The 21432-nt window shown below is 44.2% G+C and overlaps 1 protein-coding gene across 1 annotated transcript in view; it reads left to right on the top strand.

The window, feature by feature from the left end:
• Positions 1 to 16868, top strand: part of LOC134568414 (gastrula zinc finger protein XlCGF71.1-like) — a 34043-nt gene extending 17175 nt beyond the window's left edge. The window contains exons 2-3 of the mRNA XM_063426994.1: positions 7297 to 7414; positions 15996 to 16868. Coding sequence (XP_063283064.1) covers positions 16111 to 16731 — 621 coding nt within the window. The 5' untranslated portion in view covers positions 7297 to 7414; positions 15996 to 16110 and the 3' untranslated portion in view covers positions 16732 to 16868. The remainder of the gene's footprint in view (positions 1 to 7296; positions 7415 to 15995) is intronic.
• Positions 16869 to 21432: the final 4564 nt, after the last annotated feature.

Raw genomic sequence — 21432 nt, 5'->3', positions numbered from 1 at the left:
AACAGTTTACCAGGAGTTGGAGCCCAGTTGCAGGAGATGGCACAAGGAGGAGGCAAAATCCCAAAACACAGTACAGATAAAGGGGTAATCCAAAGGCAGGGTCAGTCAAGAAGCAGAAGTCAGGGCTGGCAGCGGAGTAACGTAGTCGGTAAAGCAGGCCAGAGGTCAGAGTCCAGGAAATCAGTCAGTAGCGATGCAGAGATCTGGCAGGAAACACCAAACAGGCAAAGTGACCAGATACTAGGTTTCAAGCAGGGCTGGCTTTTACAGCCTGCTAATTAGATGCAGCTGACCCTAATTGGAAAAGGGCTGCAGGTGGGTCAGCACTGCTTAATCCAGGCAAGGGGGGTCAGGAAGCATAATATTACAGATAGATACTGAAGCAGAATAATACAGATAGATACTGAAGCCCCCTGGTGGACAGCACGGCAGAGAACCTGACTGGGATGCTGGAAATATGAGTTAAAACGCAGCCAGGTCTCTTAAAGGGGCGGCCACGCCTTGCTCTCTGCAGGGCTCGGGCTGTGCCGTGACAACCAGTCATGTTTTGATAGAAAAGCTCAACACTTCTTGATACTATATCAGTGATGGCGAACCTATGGGACGCGTGCCACAGGTGGCATGCCGGACCCTTTCTGTGGGCACGCGGCCATAGGTTCGCCATCAATGCAGAGTAGGCACCTGCCTGCCCAAAACGGCAGGCGCCTACTCTGCTTCCGTGTCGGGAGGCAGGTGGAGTGATCTGTAAAGCAGCTCCCCTGTCCTCCCGCAAGCAAGCTGTGTGGAGCGTTGCCACGCGTTACCATGGCAACACTCCACACAGCTTGCTCGTGGGAGGACAGTGGCGCTGCTTCACAGATCACTCCACCTGCCTCCAGACACGGAAGCAGTACTTACCACCACCGGACCACCAGGGATGGCTGTGTCCCCCCCTCCTTCATTAAGGGTAAGAAGGGGGGTGTACTGATTTAGCATACTTTTTTTTTTTTTTTTTTTTTTAAACACGTTTACCCCCCACACTCCATCCCCTACCCCCCCCCCACACAGCACCCCTCCCCAGCACCCCTACCCCTCCAGCATCCCTCTTCAGCACCCCTACCGCCCCAGCATCCCTCCCCAGCACCCCTACCCCCAGCATCCCTCCCCTACACCCAGCCTCCCTCCCCCACACCCAGCATCCCTCCCCTCCCCTACACCCACACACATCACCCCTACCCCCCACACACAGCACCCCTACCCCCCACACACAGCACCCCTACCCCCCACACACAGCACCCCTACCCCCCACACACAGCACCCCTACCCCCCACACACAGCACCCCTACACCCCACACACAGCACCCCTACACCCCATACACAGCAGCCCTACCCCCCACACAACACCCCCACAACACACACAGCACCCCCGCCCAGCACCCCTCCCCCCGCCCAGCACCCCTACCTCCCCACACACACAGCACCCCTCACACACACACAGCATCCCCCACACACACACACACACAGCACCCCACACACACACACACACAGCACCCCACACACAAACACATACACAGCACCCCACACACAAACACATACACTACACCCCTCAGTGCAGTGTGTGTGTGTGTATTCAGCAGTCTGTGTGTGTGTATTTATTCAGCAGTCTGTCTGTGTGTGTGTGGGTGCGTGTATTCAGCAGTCTGTGTGTGTGTGCGTGTATTCAGCAGTCTGTGTGTATTCAGCAGTCTGTCTGTGTGTGTGTGTACTCAGCAGTGTGTGTATTCAGCGGACTGTGTGTATGTATTCAGCTGTGTGTGTACTCAGCAGTCTCTGTGTGTGTATTCATCAGTCTCTGTATTCAGCAGTCTTTTGTGTGTGTGTGTGTGTATTCAGCAGACTGTGTGTATGTATTCAGCAGTCTGTGTGTGTATGTATTGCATTTGTTGGAGATACTAATAAATATAAGCTTAATTTTATCTATTTATATCATTATTTAAAATTTGTATAATTGAACTCTCTGTTGAGTTCTTTTAAAACAAAAGTTGTTAATTAGTTCGGACAACAGTACGAGTTGTTTTTTCTAAACTTAAACCTCAGTATTCAGGTTTAATTTCCGTGTTGGCACTTTAAGGAAAAAAAAGTTGGCATGTATTGCGTTTTGGGCACTCGTGCTCAAAAAGGTTCGCCATCACTGTACTATATTATGCATTATTAATCCGATCCAGCTGACTTGACTTCGGAGAAATATCTAAAGCGTCTCTGAGATTATGGAGTAATAAACCACATAACTCTTCATTTTTTCGTAGAGGGTACTTATTCAAAAAGAGAACTACATCCCACAACAAAGAAAGCAGCCCTACAAGTTTGCAGTTTGAAAGTAAGAGCACTTTCGAATCTTTCCTCAATCAACCTAGCATTAAGACATTTCTACATTCTCTCCAAAATTAATAAAATACTCTGTTCAAGCAAAATTCCTTCAAATAATACAATCTGACGAGGGCCCAGATGGAAGCAATTAAATCTTTGGCTAAATATGCCACAATAGTCCTAAGGGTAGGTGACATAAGAGAGGTGAGGGGCACTTCCTTCATGTATATGTTTTAGCAACGACATATCCTATCCAAGTACTACGACTCCATCACTGACTTCCATCACTTCATTGATGACATCCTCATCATCTGGAGGGACCTATACTCAAGGCAAAGCAGTGCTGAACAAGAGTAACTCCATGTGTTCTCCTATCATATTAACCATGGTAGCAGGTCAGGAGAGTGACTGTTTGGATATTTTGATTCCTAAAAATGTAACAGCTTAGCATATACTTAATGTTCCAAATCAACATTCCACAACACCCTTCTCTACGCAACCAGCTTTCACCCCGCCACCTGAAAAAATTACTCCCATAGTCTCAATTTTTACAGAACAACCATGAATTCACCTTTGGAAAAGCACAAATAGATATGTATATTTCATGTCCAATGTACAGTGCTACGGAATGTGATGGCGCTATATAAATAATAAAATAACAATAATAATATGATGTGGTGCCAATTTAGACAGGCTACAGGGAATCAACTTTACAAAAGTCCTTGACCAAATGCAAACACAAGTAACAATACAAGATAAAAAGAGCAACACAAGATTGGTCTTGCCAATGACCTATAATGTCCTGTCACTAGACATACAACACATCATTAATAATAATAAATAAGTGGTTTGTACTTTGTAATGACTCTTCACTGTCCCTTTGTTTCAAGGAGTCCCTATGCTGTGCCATAGGTGGGGAAAGAATCTTAGGAATCCAACCATCCATTGCTATGAAAAAGTATTGAGTATTAGGCACCGTATCACATGTACCACATCTTTCGTGGTTTACAAATTTATATGCCCATGCAGTCTAGTTTTTATAGGCAAAATGGACCTGCCACTTAGGGAAAGGATTCACAATCCCCAGTTCTCAATCAGAACGGACTAGGGATGGGAATGCATAATTACCTCTCCAAAAACATATCTTGGACAAAGGTCATCACATCCCAATTGTGAAATGCATTGCCATTGATCACATACTCTCTTACATAGGGTGTGGGAACAGAGAAAAAGAACCATAATTTGGACAAAGTATACCCGAAAGGGCTTAATGAGAGATACTAACTCTCTCCTTTTCTGTAATGGAATGCTGGGGAGTGGATGCCAATTGACATGTCTATTATTGTTTATGCTTCTAATCAATGTTTTTATAGTTTTCCCCCCTAATGTCTCTATGAGAACTGTTGGTTATAATGCCTGTGGGGAATACCAATGTCCAGGCAGATACACCTCATTATAAGGGCTGAGGTGTGTATATATGGTATACTCTTTGTTAGCTTGGCACAGGATAGTAAGTTGCAAAACTTATATCAATTGCTATACCCTTTGTGACAAACTGCCATTTGCCACTGGGCATTGGAGAGGACTTATCGCTAGCCTCCTGCCCTGCGACTATGGCCCTGGAATGTATTGCCCTTTAAGACTTACATTTGGGCATAATGGATTTTTGTATGCTGTTCCTGGCCCTTTAAATGCTTTGGAGCAGGGTTACAACATTTAAACTGGCACTTCGAATGCAGTCGAAGTGCCGAAGTCGTCGAAGTGGCCGCCATTCGACAAACGAACATGTGGCGGCGGCCATTTTAAGTTGTTCGAACGCGGTCAGCGTTGTGTGCAGCCAAATCTGTGGAACTGTTTGCGGCTACCCAAATGCACGAACACCGCTGACCCGTACCTACTTCGACACTGCGGCTGGAGACTATGTCCCGTTTGAATATTCGAACGCTCGTTCGAATGGGACTTAGTCATTTTCTCTGTATAAAATAAAGGACTTATACCTATCTCCCGAACGGCTGGACGGATTCGAATGATTTTTGGGTATGTTTGTATTTGGAATGTGCTGATTAATAATATGTAACTGTTATTAATATTGGATGTATGGTTTTAGAGTTATGAAAGTTGGGTAAAATGTATGTTTAAATTATACGTTATAATTGGGTTACCTCTCAGGCTAAGGGGAGGGAATCTGTGGGATGTAACCATTTTGTGATTGGGTAATGTTTAATTGGATGTGGGCGTCTCCCTTGCAGGGGAGAATTGCATAAAAGCAGAGTGTGTGTAATTAAACCAGAGATCTTCTTGACCTTCAATACGTAGCCTTGTCTCGTTATTGGAGGGAACTGCTATATCACACTGGGGATTGCTATGCTCTGCATACTCCCTTGAGCTTTAATCACTTAACTCTTGTTCCTGACACGCTCTCCTGGAGGAGAGGTCTTCCCCACACGGTCCTGAATGCTGGAGGTTCATACAGGGTGGAAGGAAGACGGCGCGGCTCCAGTTAAGCTACGGCGGTTGTGGAGTCTGCGGTGGTTGTGGTGTCGTCTGCAGTGCGTGGAGTCCTCAGGAAGCGCTAGGAGCATCCGTCAACGGAAGGCGTCCGTTACACCCTTATATAATTTTAGTTTTAAAACAGCCAGTGTTCGTTTAGTAATCATAACTGCTGGCTTAATGTGTGGATAATACATTTTCATGCACAATTTTATTTTGTAGTGTATTGGTTACATTATGGGCCACATCAAAAGTATTTAAATGTTGTTAACGCCATCATGTGATCAATTACTCTTTTAAAGGGACACTGTAGTCACCAGAACAACTACAGCTTAATAATAATAATAACAAAGTATTTAACCAGGAAACGTGCATTCAGATTACTCTGGTTTTCAAGTACGTCCTGGGGATGTTACCTTAGCCCAAGATCCAGGGGTTGTTACTATTACCCAATTTAATGGTACTCATTTTATCTACCTCGGAAGGATGAGAGACTGAGTCAACCCTGCCGGGATTCAAACCTGCAACCCAAGGGCGTTCTACTGATGATGCATTAGCCCACTCTGCTATCTTTATCTTGTCTTTAGCATGTCCCTGCAGGGATTTTAATGTAAACACTGCCTTTTCATAGACTGATTGTAGATTGCTGCCTATAGACACCTCCAGTTGCAGTCACGAAGACAGAAGCTAGAGGTGCTTCCTGGGCCAATGTTGCACAGTATGCAGCACTGACGTTCAGCGTCTCCGTGATTTGCATGGAGGCTTCTTACTTTCCCAATGCATCTCTATGTGGAAATGCTGATTGGCCAGTGCAGCATTTTGCTGCGCATGTGCATTAGCCTCCCAATGGTTTCCTATGGTAATGCATTGGATTGGCTGAGATTGTCAATTTTGATGATCTCGGCCACGGAATCGAAGCAGGGTTGGAGGCACAGCAGGGGAGCCAGGGCGGGCGTAATATTAATATTACAACTATAGTGGCAAGAATACATGTTTGTATTTCTGTCACAACCTTTTTTGCTGTGTTAAAGGGACACTATAGTCACCAGAACAACTACAGCTTTTTGTATTTGTTCTGGTGAGTATAATCATTCAGTTCAGCAGTAAAAAAACAGTGTTTACATTAAAGCAAGCATGTAAAACTCGTGGCCCGCTTGCGGCCCACAAGGACAGTCTTAGCGGCCCACTGAGCCGCGAGTACATGCTGGTGTTATAGCAGAATAGGCACATACTTTCCCCACATTGCAGGTGCCTACTTTGCTAACGCTTACCCGGCCGGGGAGAAAGCAGGACGCTGGCGGCCAGCGAGGGTGCTCAGTGTTCCTGCTCCTCACTGCTCCCTCGCACGCGCCGTCTGAAGTGAAGCTGGGCGCCTGAATATGATGTCATATTCCGGCACCACTAAATCGCGCGAGGGAGCAGGAAGGATCCCAGGGAGATGCCCAACATCGGCTCCATAAGGTAAGGAGCAATAAAAAAGTATGTGTGTGCAAGAATGTGTAAGTGTGTGTCTGTGTCTCTGTCAGTAAGTGTGTGTGTCTGTGAGTATGTCTGTGTCTGTCTGTCAGTGAATATGTGTGTGTGTGTGTGTGTGTGTCAGCGGGAGGATCAGATTTGGTACAGGGTGGTGAGGGGGGCTGGGATTTAGTAGAGGAGTGTGCTGTGGTTTAGTAGAGAGGGATGCTGGGGGGTTTTAAACTGTACTTTTTAAAATAAACCTAAGTTTTTATGAAAATCTACGGTATTTTTTGTTTTTTGCGGCCCACATAAACTTAAACCTTTGTTTATGTGGCCCGATCCAGACTTTGAGTTTGACATGCTTGCATTAAAGTCTAGGGATACCTTCTCTGGCCACTCCTCAGATTGCTACTAGAGGTGCTTCCCTGGGCAGTGCTGCACAGTGTCTCCACCCTCTGCATGGAGACACTGAACTTTTGATTCAATGCATCTCTATGAGGAGATGCTGATTGGCCAGGGTTGTGTTTGGCTTGTGCTGTCTCTGCTCCTGATCGCCCTCCTTGACATTCTCAGCCAATCTATTGCTTTCCTATGGGAAAGCCTTGTGATTGGCTCAGATCACCACTTCTGATGATGTCAGCCAAGCAGGCAAATCAGGGGCAGAGCCAGCAGCAGCAGACTGGAATAAAAGTGGGCTAGATGGTGTTTTTAATACTATAGGGTCGGGAATACATGTTTGTGTTCCTGACCATATAGTGCTTCTTTAAATTATAGGCTACAAATTAAATCTGTTACTTAGAATTTTAAAGTGACAATATGCAAATGAACTGAAGCAAACCATGAGCGAATTGTGCTTATTTTCTGATGAGTCAATATAGACAAACTAAATTTTCTGTCCATGCACAAGTCTATAGTTTATCTCCAGACATCTCCAGATAATTCAATTGCGTTGGATGTTTGTAGATTGATGTTTTGTAACAATGTAAATAATGCATTGTTTAGGAACGATTTCAGTTGAGGAAGTGTCCGTTTATGCCTCTGAGGAAGAGTGGGACTGCCTAATTCAAGAAGAAAAGAAGCTTTACAGGGATGTAATGATACCAGACCCTCAGCTCTCTGGGTAAGAAATCTCCCCACACAACCCTTGCCCTTTACAGGAAATCTTTGTCATCAGAAGACACATTTATATCTGTGACAAAAGATACATTTTTTTCAGGCTTGTTTTGAAATGGTCATGGTGCCGGAAGTTGTCAGGATCTGCTCTGTCCTGTTCAGCGGTCACACCTTGGCTTCTGGTATCCAGTGCTCTTTTTACAATTCTTGTTTAGTTTTTCTGGTTTTCTATTCTATGTCTGGTTTTCTTTATGCTGGGTTTTCTGGGTTCATTCCTGTATTCTGTTCCTGGAATTCCCAGTCTCTTGGATTCCTTTAAATATTTGTTTTATGTTGCCACACCCGTTCCTTTTCCATTAATCCTTTTGTTTCAGTTGGTCCCTGCAGGCAGTTGCTCCAAGTCCTCTGCCCCTTTCTTGCAGGTAAGTGTTGTGTGTGTTTTATTATTGTTTATTTAGTCATGCATATCTAGGTAGATAGGACCCACCGTACTTGGAGTACTTTGGCGCAGTGGTGGGCTGCATACATCTTGGCCATTTATGTATGTCTAAATCTCCAATGTTTTACATATATAGTACTTGGTTATGTCTCCTCTTGTTTTGCCTTGCAAATCGCTTGTCTTGTTTTATTTTGTATTCCTAGTCCACGTACAGTCCAGTCCTGTCCTGCCCATGTTCTGTTAATGTTTCCCTTTTGTATTGTGTGTAGCGGAGGCCTGGTATTCCACAGGTTAACTCCACTATAGATCCCAGTGAGGCTCAGGAACAAGTAGTAAAAACACCATGAAGCAATAATTCCAGCAAACAAGTACCGTATATACTCGAGTATAAGCCGACCCGAATATAAGCCGAGGCCCCTAATTTTACCCCAAAAAACTGGGAAAACGTATTGACTCGAGTATAAGACTAGGGTGGGAAATGCAGCAGCAACTGGTAAATTTCTAAATAAAATTAGATCCTAAAAAAATTATATTAATTGAATATTTATTTACAGTGTGTGTATATAATGAATGCAGTGTGTGCGTATGAGTGCAGTGCGTATATGAGTGCAGTGCGTGTATGAATGCAGTGTGTGAGTGCAGTGCGTGTATGAGTGCAGTGTGTGTGCGTATATATTAATTGAATATTTATTTCCAGTGTGTGTATATGAGTGCAGTGTGTGTGAGTGCAGTGTGTGTATATGAATGCAGTGTGTGTGTGAGTGCAGTGTGTGTATGAATGCAGTGTGTGTGAGTGCAGTGTGTGTATATGAATGAAGTGTGAGTGTGTGTGATGCAGTGTGTGTGTGATGCAGTGTGTGTGTGAGTGCAGTGTGTGTGTGATGCAGTGTGTGTGTGAGTGCAGTGTGTGTGTGAGTGCAGTGTGTGTGTGAGTGCAGTGTGTGTGTGAGTGCAGTGTGTGTATGAATGCAGTGTGTGTGAGTGCAGTGTGAGTGCAGTGTGTGTATGAGTGCAGTGTGTATGAGTGCAGTGTGTGTGAGTGCAGTGTGTGTATATGAATGAAGTGTGAGTGTGTGTGATGCAGTGTGTGTATATGAATGAAGTGTGAGTGTGTGTGATGCAGTGTGTGTTTGTGTATGTGTTGGTGGGGTGGGCATTTAATATATTAATTATAATTTCTTTTATTATTATTTTTTTTGTATTATTATTTAATTATTATTTTTATTTATTTTTTTAATTATATATTTTTTTCGTCCCCCCTCCCTGCTTGATACATGGCAGGGAGGGGGGCTCCTTCCCTGGTGGTCCAGTGTCATTGGCAGTTCAGTGGGGGGGGGAGGGGAGCTGGCAGAGCTGTACTTACCTGTCCTGCAGCTCCTGTCAGCTCCCTCCTCCTCCGCGCGGTCTGTGCAGCTCCCTCTGTCAGCTCCCAGTGTAAGTCTCGCGAGAGCCGCGGCTCTCGCAAGACTTACACTGGGAGCTGACCAAGATGCTGAACGGACGGCGCGGAGGAGGAGAGAGCTGACAGGAGCTGCAGGACAGGTAAGTACAGCTCTGCCAGCCCCCCTCTCCCCCCAGTCTGTAATATGGCAATGCAAATTGCCATAATACAGACTATGACTCGAGTATAAGCCGAGTTGGGGTTTTTCAGCACAAAAAATGTGCTGAAAAACTCTGCTTATACTCGAGTATATACGGTAATCCACGAATATCCCCATACTGGACGACACACAGCATCAGGAGCAGAACTGACTTTTAATCCACACAGTCTCCTTATAAAGCATTCTCCCATGCAAGGGAGGGATTCACATTAATCAGTACAGTATCCAATAGTGTAACAGTTACCTCCCACACGTCTCCTCCCCTTAGTATGACACTTAATCCCATTACACATACTGTAGTTTTCCCCAAGTTCTGAATGTACCCTAAAACCCGCAGTGACAATACTCAATACTTTGGGTACCCCCTGGTAGCCCTGATCTGGGTGACTAACATATCCAAAATTCACCCAGATCGGTCCAGGGGTTCGGGAGTTATGTGGAGGGTGTAATTTGACCGACCGCACACGAGGTGGTATCCGAAAAGGGTTCCATGTGTTTTGGCCCTGCGGTCGGTCTTCGTTCGGGAGGTAAAACACACATAAAATACTGCCATCCATGATTAACCTTGCATTCGTATGAATCCCCTTGTTTGGTACTTTAAACTTACCGAATGGGGAGCTAATTAGCCTTCCCGTTCAGGAGTTACGGAGCCCTGGAGGTCTCAGCGGTGTTCGGGTAATCGAGTGTCCGATTTGAGTTCCAGACACTCGTTGACCAAACACCGCTGAGACTTTCGTGCGTAAGATGGCCACCGCCACGTGTTCGTATACAGAACGGCGGCCACCCAGATACATCAATAAAGTACCGATTAACTTGCGGTTAGAGAAGTGTGAACGCTTAATAAGGTACACACTTCTCTCTGGGGTGGTCTATTGCTTCGTTAGCATACAAATTCTACATACAGTTTACCCATACAAATAGAAAACAACACACAAATTGCAATTTTACCACAGTCTTTTAGGACAGCTACATTGTGTACATGTTCTGGGTCCTGCTTTCTATCCTTCTCTGGTTCTGGGTTCTACTAGTTTTGTCTTGTTTTCTTGTTTGGTGCCTATTCTAGTCTTACCTTGTTTCTAGTACTGGATACATCTCAGCATTCATCTGCTCTGGCTTCCGTATAAGCTGCATCAGGGTCTTGGTAAGTGGCCGCACAAACGCTGGTGCTCAACACCAGGGGGCGTGCGGTTACCCTGCACCAGGCCCTACTTATCCACTACCACGCTGAAGACCCCCCATCAACTACATCCGGCCCAGGGGCACAGGACTCAGGTAAGTCACTAAAGGGGTTTTAACTGGAGAATCCCTTTAAAGTTGAATTGGTCCCATTAAAGAGACACTATAGGCACTCTCATTGAAGAGGCCTCGGTGCAGTGTTCCTGTCTAACAATGCAATGTAAAACATCAGTTTCCATGAAACTGCAACAATTATATTGCAGGGTTAACTACACCTCTAGTGACTGTCTTCAAGACATCCACTGGAGGCGCTTCCTGGTCCCTAAAGGAGTTTTTTGCTCTGTGAAACAACATTGGACATCCTCACACTTTGCATTAGGGTGTCTAACAGCTTCACATTCTCCATAGGAAAGCATTGATTGAATGCTTTCCTATGGGGAAGCATTAATGTTCGTTCAGTGACCGCCACACATGTAGTGGCAGGAGGAAACCAAGCCAGTGCCGATGGAGATTCTGCTCTGGAAAGAGGTTAGTAAAAAGGTTTTTTTAACTCTTTAATTGTTGGATGGTGGGGGAGAGAGGGGAGAGAGGGGGACTATTAACCCCTTAACGCCGTTACGGCGTGCTATGCCGTCACGGGTTAAATGGGCTTTAACGCCGTTATGACGGCATAGCACGCCGTAACGGCTTGCAGCCCCAGGAGGTAAGTTATACTTACCTCCGCCGCGATCCGCTTCGGGAGGACTGCCTCACAGCCCAGGCAGCCCTCCCACGGCAAATCAGGCCCCCGGGGGCCATGTGATCGCTCTCAAAGAGCGATCACATGGCCCCCTATAGCTGGCTGTGGATATGCCAGCAGGGGGACTGTTTGAAATATCAGACAGTCCCCCTGCTGGTGGGAAGTATAAAAAATAAATAAAAGACAAGTGTAAAAATAAATAAATATATTTTTATATATATATAATATGTATATATAATATATATACATATTATATATATGTAACGTCATACAAAGTGTATTTTAATATTAATATAAGTATATATATTAATATTAAAATACACTTAGAATGACGTTACATATATATAATATGTATATATATTATATATATAATAGATGTACATATATATATTATATATAAATACGTATAATTAAAATAATAAATAAATAAAATAATAAAATAAATAAATAAAATATTGAAACAAAATTTAATATAAATTATATATGCATATGTAATTTCATTCTAACTGTATTTTGTTATTAATATATATATATCGGTAACAAAATACACTTAGAATGACATTCTATATATATCTATATATATATAAAATACAAATAACCGCAAATATATATATATAGATAAATACATATAATTACATAAAAGATTACATTAGTATACACGTAGAATTTAAATACCTATAAATGCATATATATTAAAATTCTACATGTATATTTAAATAATCTTTTAACGTAATTATGTGATTTGATTAATTAAAATTTGATTGACATGCCTGACAACACAGGGAGAAAGTGCAGAGAATTTAATTTGCAAGCACTATATTTGACCCTGTAACTCTCCAAGACACCATAAAACCTGTACATAGGGGGTACTGTTTTACTCGGGAGACTTCGCTGAACTCAAATATTCGTGTTTCAAACTGGTAAATTGTATTACAACGATGATATTTTAAGTAAAAGTTACGTTTTTTGCATTTTTTACAAACGAACGGCACTTTTATGGACTATATTATTGTTGTAATATGTTTTACTGTTTTAAAACACTAATATTTGTGTTTAGTGAAGTCTCCCGAGAATAACAGTACCCCCCATATACAGGTTTTATGGTGTTTTGGAAAGTTAGAGAGTCACATATAAGGCTTGCATTTCATTTTTTTCACATTGAAATTTGCCAGATTGGTTATGTTGCCTTTGAGAGCGTATGGTAGCCCAGGAATGAGAATTACCCCCATGATGGCATACCATTTGCAAAAGTAGACAACCCGAGGTATTGCAAGTGGGGTATGTCCAGTCTTTCTTAGTAGCCACTTAGTCACAAACACTGGCCAAATATTCGTTTTTTGCTTTTTTCACACAAAAACAAATATGAACGCTAACTTTGGCCAGTGTTTGTGACTAAGTGGCTACTAAAAAAGACTAAACATACCCCACTTTCAATACCTTGGCTTGTCTACTTTTTCAAATGGTATGCCATTATGGGGGTAATTCTCATTCCTGGGCTACCACACCGTCTCAAAGGTAACATTACCAATCTGGCAAATTTCAATTTGAAAATGTAATGTTCTATATTTGACCCTGTAACTTTCCAAAACAACATAAAACCTGTTAATGGGGGGTACTGTTGTACTCGTGAGACATCGCTGATTACAAATATGTGCATTTTTTTGCAGTAAAACCTAACAGTATTATGACATTCACAGTTAAAATGTCAGACGGAAATGCAAATTTAAAAAAAAAATCTTATTTTCTCACATTTTTTTTACTTTTATTCATAATAAATGATGTTCCATATATGAATAGTTAATGATAGATTAAAGCCCTGTTTCTCCTGAACAAAATGATATATAATAAGTGTGGGTGCATATAATTTGAAAGAGGGGAACTACGGGTGAACAGACATATAGCGCAAATTCCAGTTTTTGTTTACGTTTTGTTTTGATCAGAACGTGCACTATTGACTCCGTCCTGAAGGGGTTAAGTTAGGGACAGGGATACTATAGCATTAAAATGCAGGCTTGTATTACTAACGCTATAGTGTTCCTTTAAAGAAGTACAGAATGGCCTTTTGTAATATCAGCAGTTGAACAATTTACTTTCAGTATTACAGGCATATTTTCCTATATGGAGAGCAAAAAAGGTGTCGCAAGAGTATTCTGAGAACGGACAGCAACTGAAATAGCCTGCCCTCCAGTCGGTCCCCGCTCAGAACTCAAGCTGGTTTTAGCTCATCTTGTGCCATTATAGAGAAAACATATCAGTCCCACCCATACCAGATCCAAAATGCCAGCAAGTTCCCTCTGCACGAGAGACTCTTGCGACCTGTTTTTTTGCTCTCCTTTAGTTTAAAGGGTAATCCAGATGTGGACCCCTTGCTCACGGTGCCTAAAGAGATATCAGCTATGCCTCACTGATGTTGCCTAACAAGGCTGAAACGATGGTCTGGGGTTGCTGTCTCTCTCGTGCAGAGGGAACTTGCTGGCATTTTGGATCTGTACTGCCCGTATGGGTGGGACCAGTCCGATATGCTTCAGATATGTTCTCTCTGCAATGGCACAAGATGAGCTAAAACCAGCTTGAGTTCTGAGCGGGGACCCATCGAAGGGCAGGCTATTTAAGTTGCTGTCAGTCCTCAGAATACTCTTGCGACCTGTTTTTTTGCTCTCCATATTTTCCTATATTGCTGAAACTTTGGCTTGCAGTTCCTGCTAATCACACTACAAAGTCCAGCACCTGTCATAGTAGCCGGGGGGGGGGGGATTCTGGAAGACCCTGACAGTCATCTCAGACATGGGGGGTCTCCCTTGGTTAGTTTGCCACTATGGAATCAAAGGATTTAAAACAATTCAAGGGATTTAAAGGACTGACTGCCTCGCTCAATTTGAAGTTCACACAGTTTATCGTTTGGTCTGGGGCCACTAAATATGACAGAGGGGAGCACTAGGTATCAATTGATACAGAGCCTCTGGGTATGAGCAAGGATTTAACCCTGCTCACACCAGAATTTCAAGCCGTGTTTTTAATTTAAAAAGCCGTATGCCCAATTTAAAGAGCCATATGAAGTAGTCACTCTGAGCACCGCATACATTTAATCTGTTAGTCTAGGGCCACTAATTGTTACCCAGGTGATTGGAGACACTCAGGTATAGAATGATACTTTATAAGGTCTATGCTGTCAATGGCATTAAAGCCCTGCTCTGCATGATGGCATAGATAGTCATGTGCTCCTTAAGTAGTTAATTTATACTATATATCACATTGTATTTCCATGGAAAACACTCTAGAAGCTATTTGCAGTATAGTATAACATACATATGAAGGTCATACAATTTGTTCAGTCTTTCCAAGACTTCTCCAATTAAATTTTCTGTACCCGCATTTATATCTGTGTCCATTCATATATTATGCTCTGTAAATTGTTTGCTAGCATTAGCTGGACTGAACCAGGGAGCAACAAGTAACTTGTACTATTGCTAAGTGATTCCTGTTGGCTCATTTTTAACTTGATCAGCAGTTAAGCCTATGTGCAACTTCAATTCGCTTCCTTCATTAAAACCCCTTAAGGACACGTGACATGTCATGATTCCCTTTTATTCTAGAAGTTTGGTCCTTAAGGGGTTAAAACTGTGATTGTACTCTGCAACTTAATATAAGAAGCCTGTTAGTGGCTGTTAGCTGGCAAATTAGTTTTATTCCTCTTATTAAAGGACCACTCTAGGCACCCAGACCACTTCAGCTTAATGAAGTGGTCTGGGTGCCTGGTCCAGCTAGGGTTAACCCTTTTTTATATAAACATAGCAGTTTCAGAGAAACTGCTATGTTTATATAAGGGTTAAGCCAGCCTCTAAATCCTCTAGTGACTGTCTCACTGACAGCCGCTAGAGGCGCTTGCGTGATTCTCACTGTGAAAATCACAGTGAGAGCACGCAAGCGTCCATAGGAAAGCATTGTAAATGCTTTCCTATGCGACCGGCTGAATGCGCGCGCAGCTCTTGCCGCGCATGCGCATTCAGCCGACAGGGAGGATCGGAGGCGGAGAGGAGGAGGAGAGCTCCCCGCCCGGCGCTGGAATAAAGGTAAGTTTTAACCCTTTCCTCTCCCCAGAGCCGGGCGGGAGGGGAACCCTGAGGGTGGGGGCACCCTCAGGGCACTATAGTGCCAGGAAAATGAGTATGTTTTCCTGGCACTATAGTGGTCCTTTAAAGAGTGAAACTACTTGCATGCAAGTTTGCGATGTACTTGTGTAGACTTTGAAGACTTTTATTTATATTTAATTCATCCTGCTGTGTAGAAGGTGGGGGCTGTCATTCTAACAAAATTTAGAGACGTTAAAAATGTGGAATGAGTTCCTTGCAGCAAATTGTGTTCTTCTACAAGCTGATGAGTGAGGCTTTATGGACAAAATGTAATTTTGCAAAGCAAATTAATGTAAGTGTGTATACACAATTTATAAGTGAAGGGACTAGAGGACACAAATTATTGTTAATGACCTTCTGAAACACTATATTTCATTGACACATTTCTGATCTTTTATAAAAAATATTGTCAGTTTCTATAAGTATGATAAACAATAAAGAAATCCTGTCACTAGAATTTATTTAACTTAGAATTCATTTCTTTCATGTGTTTCCATCAGCAGAAATGATCCCGAAGGACATGACAGAAATACACGAAGCAAGCCTATGAAGAAATCTTTTCATAAAAGAACCAAGGCTTCTAACTCTAAAAAATCTAGGTATCTCTCAGGATCCTAGATGTCTACAAATAATATAGTAAATAAGAAAACAAAAAATTTCTCATGTTCTGAATGTGGGAAATGTTTTCGTTATTATTCAAAATTTGTTGTCCACCTCAGGACTCACACTGGAGAAAAACCTTTCTCATGTTCTGAATGTGTAAAATGTTTTAGCCAACGCTCAGATCTTACAAAACATCTGAGAATTCACACAGGTGAGGATATTTTTTCATGTTCTGAATGTGGGAAATGTTTTGTCAGTAAATCAGATCTTGTGAAACATCAGAGAACTCACACCGGAGAGAGACCTTTCTCATGTTCTAAATGCGGGACACGTTTCAGCCGTCAATCAAGCCTAATTCGCCATCAAAGAACTCACACAGGAGAGAAGCCATTCTCATGTACTGAATGTGGGAAATGTTTTAGCCAGCATTCAAACCTTGTTATACATCACAAAACTCACACAGAAGAGAAAACATACTCATGTTCTAAATGCAGGAAATGTTATTTCAGTAAATCAGAGCTTGTGAAACATCAGAGAACTCACACAGGCGAAAAACCTTTCTCATGTTCTGAATGTGGGAAATGTTTTAGTTACCACGCATGTCTTGTTAGCCATCAGAGTGCTCACACGGATTAGATATTCTATAATGTTCTGAATGTGGGAAATTATTTTATGAGGTATCAATGCATTTGTGGGAGTAAAACATCTTGTATTGTGAATGTGAGACATACTGAAACTGTAATTCATATTGTGTTTATCATCCAGCATCTTACACTATACAGGGAGTGCAGAATTATTAGGCAAATGAGTATTTTGACCACATCATCCTCTTTATGCATGTTGTCTTACTCCAAGCTGTATAGGCTCGAAAGCCTACTACCAATTAAGCATATTAAGTGATGTGCATCTCTGTAATGAGAAGGGGTGTGGTCTAATGACATCAACACCCTATATCAGGTGTGCATAATTATTAGGCAACTTCCTTTCCTTTGGCAAAATGGGTCAAAAGAAGGACTTGACAGGCTCAGAAGAGTCAAAAATAGTGAGATATCTTGCAGAGGGATGCAGCACTCTTAAAATTGCAAAGCTTCTGAAGCGTGATCATCGAACAATCAAGCGTTTCATTCAAAATAGTCAACAGGGTCGCAAGAAGCGTGTGGAGAAACCAAGGCGCAAAATAACTGCCCATGAACTGAGAAAAGTCAAGCGTGCAGCTGCCAAGATGCCACTTGCCACCAGTTTGGCCATATTTCAGAGCTGCAACATCACTGGAGTGCCCAAAAGCACAAGGTGTGCAATACTCAGAGACATGGCCAAGGTAAGAAAGGCTGAAAGATGACCACCACTGAACAAGACACACAAGCTGAAACGTCAAGACTGGGCCAAGAAATATCTCAAGACTGATTTTTCTAAGGTTTTATGGACTGATGAAATGAGAGTGAGTCTTGATGGGCCAGATGGATGGATTGGTAAAGGGCAGAGAGCTCCAGTCCGACTCAGACGACCAGCAAGGTGGAGGTGGAGTACTGGTTTGGGCTGGTATCATCAAAGATGAGCTTGTGGGGCCTTTTTGGGTTGAGGATGGAGTCAAGCTCAACTCCCAGTCCTACTGCCAGTTTCTGGAAGACACCTTCTTCAAGCAGTGGTACAGGAAGAAGTCTGCATCCTTCAGTAAAACATGATTTTCATGCAGGACAATGCTCCATCACACGCGTCCAAGTACTCCACAGCGTGGCTGGCAAGAAAGGGTATAAAAGAAGAAAATCTAATGACATGGCCTCCTTGTTCACCTGATCTGAACCCCATTGAGAACCTGTGGTCCATCATCAAATGTGAGATTTACAAGGAGGGAAAACAGTACACCTCTCTGAACAGTGTCTGGGAGGCTGTGGTTGCTGCTGCACGCAATGTTGATGGTGAACAGATCAAAACACTGACAGAATCCATGCATGGCAGGCTTTTGAGTGTCCTTGCAAAGAAAGGTGGCTATATTGGTCACTGATTTGTTTTTGTTATGTTTTTGAATGTCAGAAATGTATATTTGTGAATGTTGAGATGTTATATTGCTTTCACTGGTAAAAATAAATAATTGAAATGGGTATATATTTGTTTTTTGTTAAGTTGCCTAATAATTATGCACAGTAATAGTCACCTGCACACACAGATATCCCCCTAAAATAGCTATAACTAAAAACAAACTAAAAACTACTTCCAAAAATATTCAGCTTTGATATTAATGAGTTTTTTGGGTTCATTGAGAACATGGTTGTTGTTCAATAATAAAATTAATCCTCAAAAATACAACTTGCCTAATAATTCTGCACTCCCTGTAGAAAAGCCTTTTTCATACTGACACTATAAATGACTCTCATATCTTTTTTTTAACCCTTTAGTGACCAGACCGTTTTTCAATTTTCGTACTGTTAAAGGGACTCTATAGTCACCATATAAAAGCAAGAAAGACAGGTCCCCCAGCCTTCCTTCTTGCTTTTATATGAACTTTCATTCATTAAAAAAAAAAAAAAACGGTGTTTTTATATTAAAAACTTACCTCCGTTCCAGCGCCGAGCTCCCCGCTCGGCCGCGCCCCCTTTTTCGTCAAAATGACGAAATCGCGGGGCCCAATGGGACGGCTTCGCGCTGCACCAATCGCGTTCTTCATAGAGCGGCATTGAATGCCGCCCTATGAAGAACCTGAGCGCTTTACCGCGCATGTGCGCGGAATGCGCGTTCGCGAGCTGAGCTGTCTGACTGACAGCTCAGCTCGCTTTCTAAAATTATCAATGAGGGGGGGGACCTACTGCCCCCCCCCCCGGCCCCCACCCCTGAGCGGCGGGTGGGGGCCCTAAAATGATCAATGAGGGGGGGACCTACTGTCCCCCCCCGGCCCCCACCCCTGTGCGGCGGGTGGGGGCCCTACAATTATCAATAAGGGGGGGGACCTACTGTCCCCCCCGGCCCCCACCCCTGTGCGGCGGGTGGGGGCCCTAAAATTATCAATGAGGGGGGGGACTTACTGCCCCCCCCCCGGCCCCCACCCCTGAGCGGCGGGTGGGGGCCCTACAATTATCAATAAGGGGGGGACCTACTGTCCCCCCCGGCCCCCACCCCTGTGCGGCGGGTGGGGGCCCTAAAATTATCAATGAGGGGGGGGACTTACTGCCCCCCCCCGGCCCCCACCCCTGAGCGGCGGGTGGGGGCCCTAAAATGATCAATGAGGGGGGGACCTACTGTCCCCCCCCGGCCCCCACCCCTGTGCGGCGGGTGGGGGCCCTACAATTATCAATAAGGGGGGGGACCTACTGTCCCCCCCGGCCCCCACCCCTGTGCGGCGGGTGGGGGCCCTAAAATTATCAATGAGGGGGGGACTTACTGCCCCCCCCCGGCCCCCACCCCTGAGCGGCGGGTGGGGGCCCTACAATTATCAATAAGGGGGGGACCTACTGTCCCCCCCGGCCCCCACCCCTGTGCGGCGGGTGGGGGCCCTAAAATTATCAATGAGGGGGGGACTTACTGCCCCCCCCCGGCCCCCACCCCTGAGCGGCGGGTGGGGGCCCTACAATTATCAATAAGGGGGGGACCTACTGTCCCCCCCGGCCCCCACCCCTGTGCGGCGGGTGGGGGCCCTAAAATTATCAATGAGGGGGGGGACTTACTGCCCCCCCCCCGGCCCCCACCCCTGAGCGGCGGGTGGGGGCCCTACAATTATCAATAAGGGGGGACCTACTGTCCCCCCCGGCCCCCACCCCTGAGCGGTGGGTGGGGGCCCTAAATACAAAGGGGGGGGGGACCCTAGTTAACCCTCCCCCCCCCCCCCAAAAAAAAAATATCTCCCTACCTACCCCCCTCACCCTAAAAATAATGAGGGGGGGAACATTAACTAAAAACCTGTAAAAAAAAAAAGAGATAAAAAAAAACTTACCATTCGATGTTTTCTTTCTTCTAAAATCTTCTTTCTTCAGCCCAAAAAAGGCCAAATAAAAATCCATAATAACCGACGCAATTAAAAAAAAAAAAAAAAAAAAACCGAGCGCAAAAAAAAATAATCCATCTTCACCCATGGAGGGCTCCGCGCAGACTGAGCTCCGCAGGGCGGGGGAAGGCTTATAAAGCCTTGCCCCGCCCTGCAATTATGCTAAGAACACTCTGATTGGTGGGTTTAAGCCAATCAGAGTGCTCTGTGTCATTTTACAAGCGTGGGAAAGTTCTTTGGAATTTTCCCACGCTTGTAAAATGACACAGAGCACTGTGATTGGATGGATTTCAAGCCATCCAATCACAGTGCTCTGTGTCATTTTACAAGCGTGGGAAAATTCCAAAGAACTTTCCCACGCTTGTAAAATGACAAAGAGCACTGTGATTGGATGGCTTGAAATCCATCCAATCACAGTGCTCTGTGTCATTTTACAAGCGTGGGAAAATTCCAAAGAACTTTCCCACGCTTGTAAAATGACAAAGAGCACTGTGATTGGATGGCTTGAAATCCATCCAATCACAGTGCTCTGTGTCATTTTACAAGCGTGGGAAAATTCCAAAGAACTTTCCCACGCTTGTAAAATGACACAGAGCACTGTGATTGGATGGCTTGAAATCCATCCAATCACAGTGCTCTGTGTCATTTTACAAGCGTGGGAAAATTCCAAAGAACTTTCCCACGCTTGTAAAATGACACAGAGCACTCTGATTGGCTTAAACCCACCAATCAGAGTGTTCTTAGCATAATTGCAGGGCGGGGCAAGGCTTTATAAGCCTTCCCCCGCCCTGCGGAGCTCAGTCTGCGCGGAGCCCTCCATGGGTGAAGATGGATTATTTTTTTTTGCGCTCGTTTTTTTTTTTTTTTTTTTTTAATTGCGTCGGTTATTATGGATTTTTATTTGGCCTTTTTTGGGCTGAAGAAAGAAGATTTTAGAAGAAAGAAAACATCGAATGGTAAGTTTTTTTTTATCTCTTTTTTTTTTTACAGGTTTTTAGTTAATGTTCCCCCCCTCATTATTTTTAGGGTGAGGGGGGTAGGTAGGGAGATATTTTTTTTTTTGGGGGGGGGGGGGGGAGGGTTAACTAGGGTCCCCCCCCCCTTTGTATTTAGGGCCCCCACCCACCGCTCAGGGGTGGGGGCCGGGGGGGACAGTAGGTCCCCCCTTATTGATAATTTTAGGGCCCCCACCCGCCGCACAGGGGTGGGGGCCGGGGGGGACAGTAGGTCCCCCCCCTTATTGATCATTTTAGGGCCCCCACCCACCGCTCAGGGGTGGGGGCCGGGGGGGACAATAGGTCCCCCCCTTATTGATAATTTTAGGGCCCCCACCCGCCGCACAGGGGTGGGGGCCGGGGGGGGTA

This window comes from Pelobates fuscus, chromosome 7, assembly GCF_036172605.1.
Source record: "Pelobates fuscus isolate aPelFus1 chromosome 7, aPelFus1.pri, whole genome shotgun sequence".
Lineage (NCBI taxonomy): Eukaryota > Metazoa > Chordata > Amphibia > Anura > Pelobatidae > Pelobates > Pelobates fuscus.
Note: the sequence above shows the minus strand (reverse complement) of the source record. Positions and strands in the feature narration are given on the sequence as shown.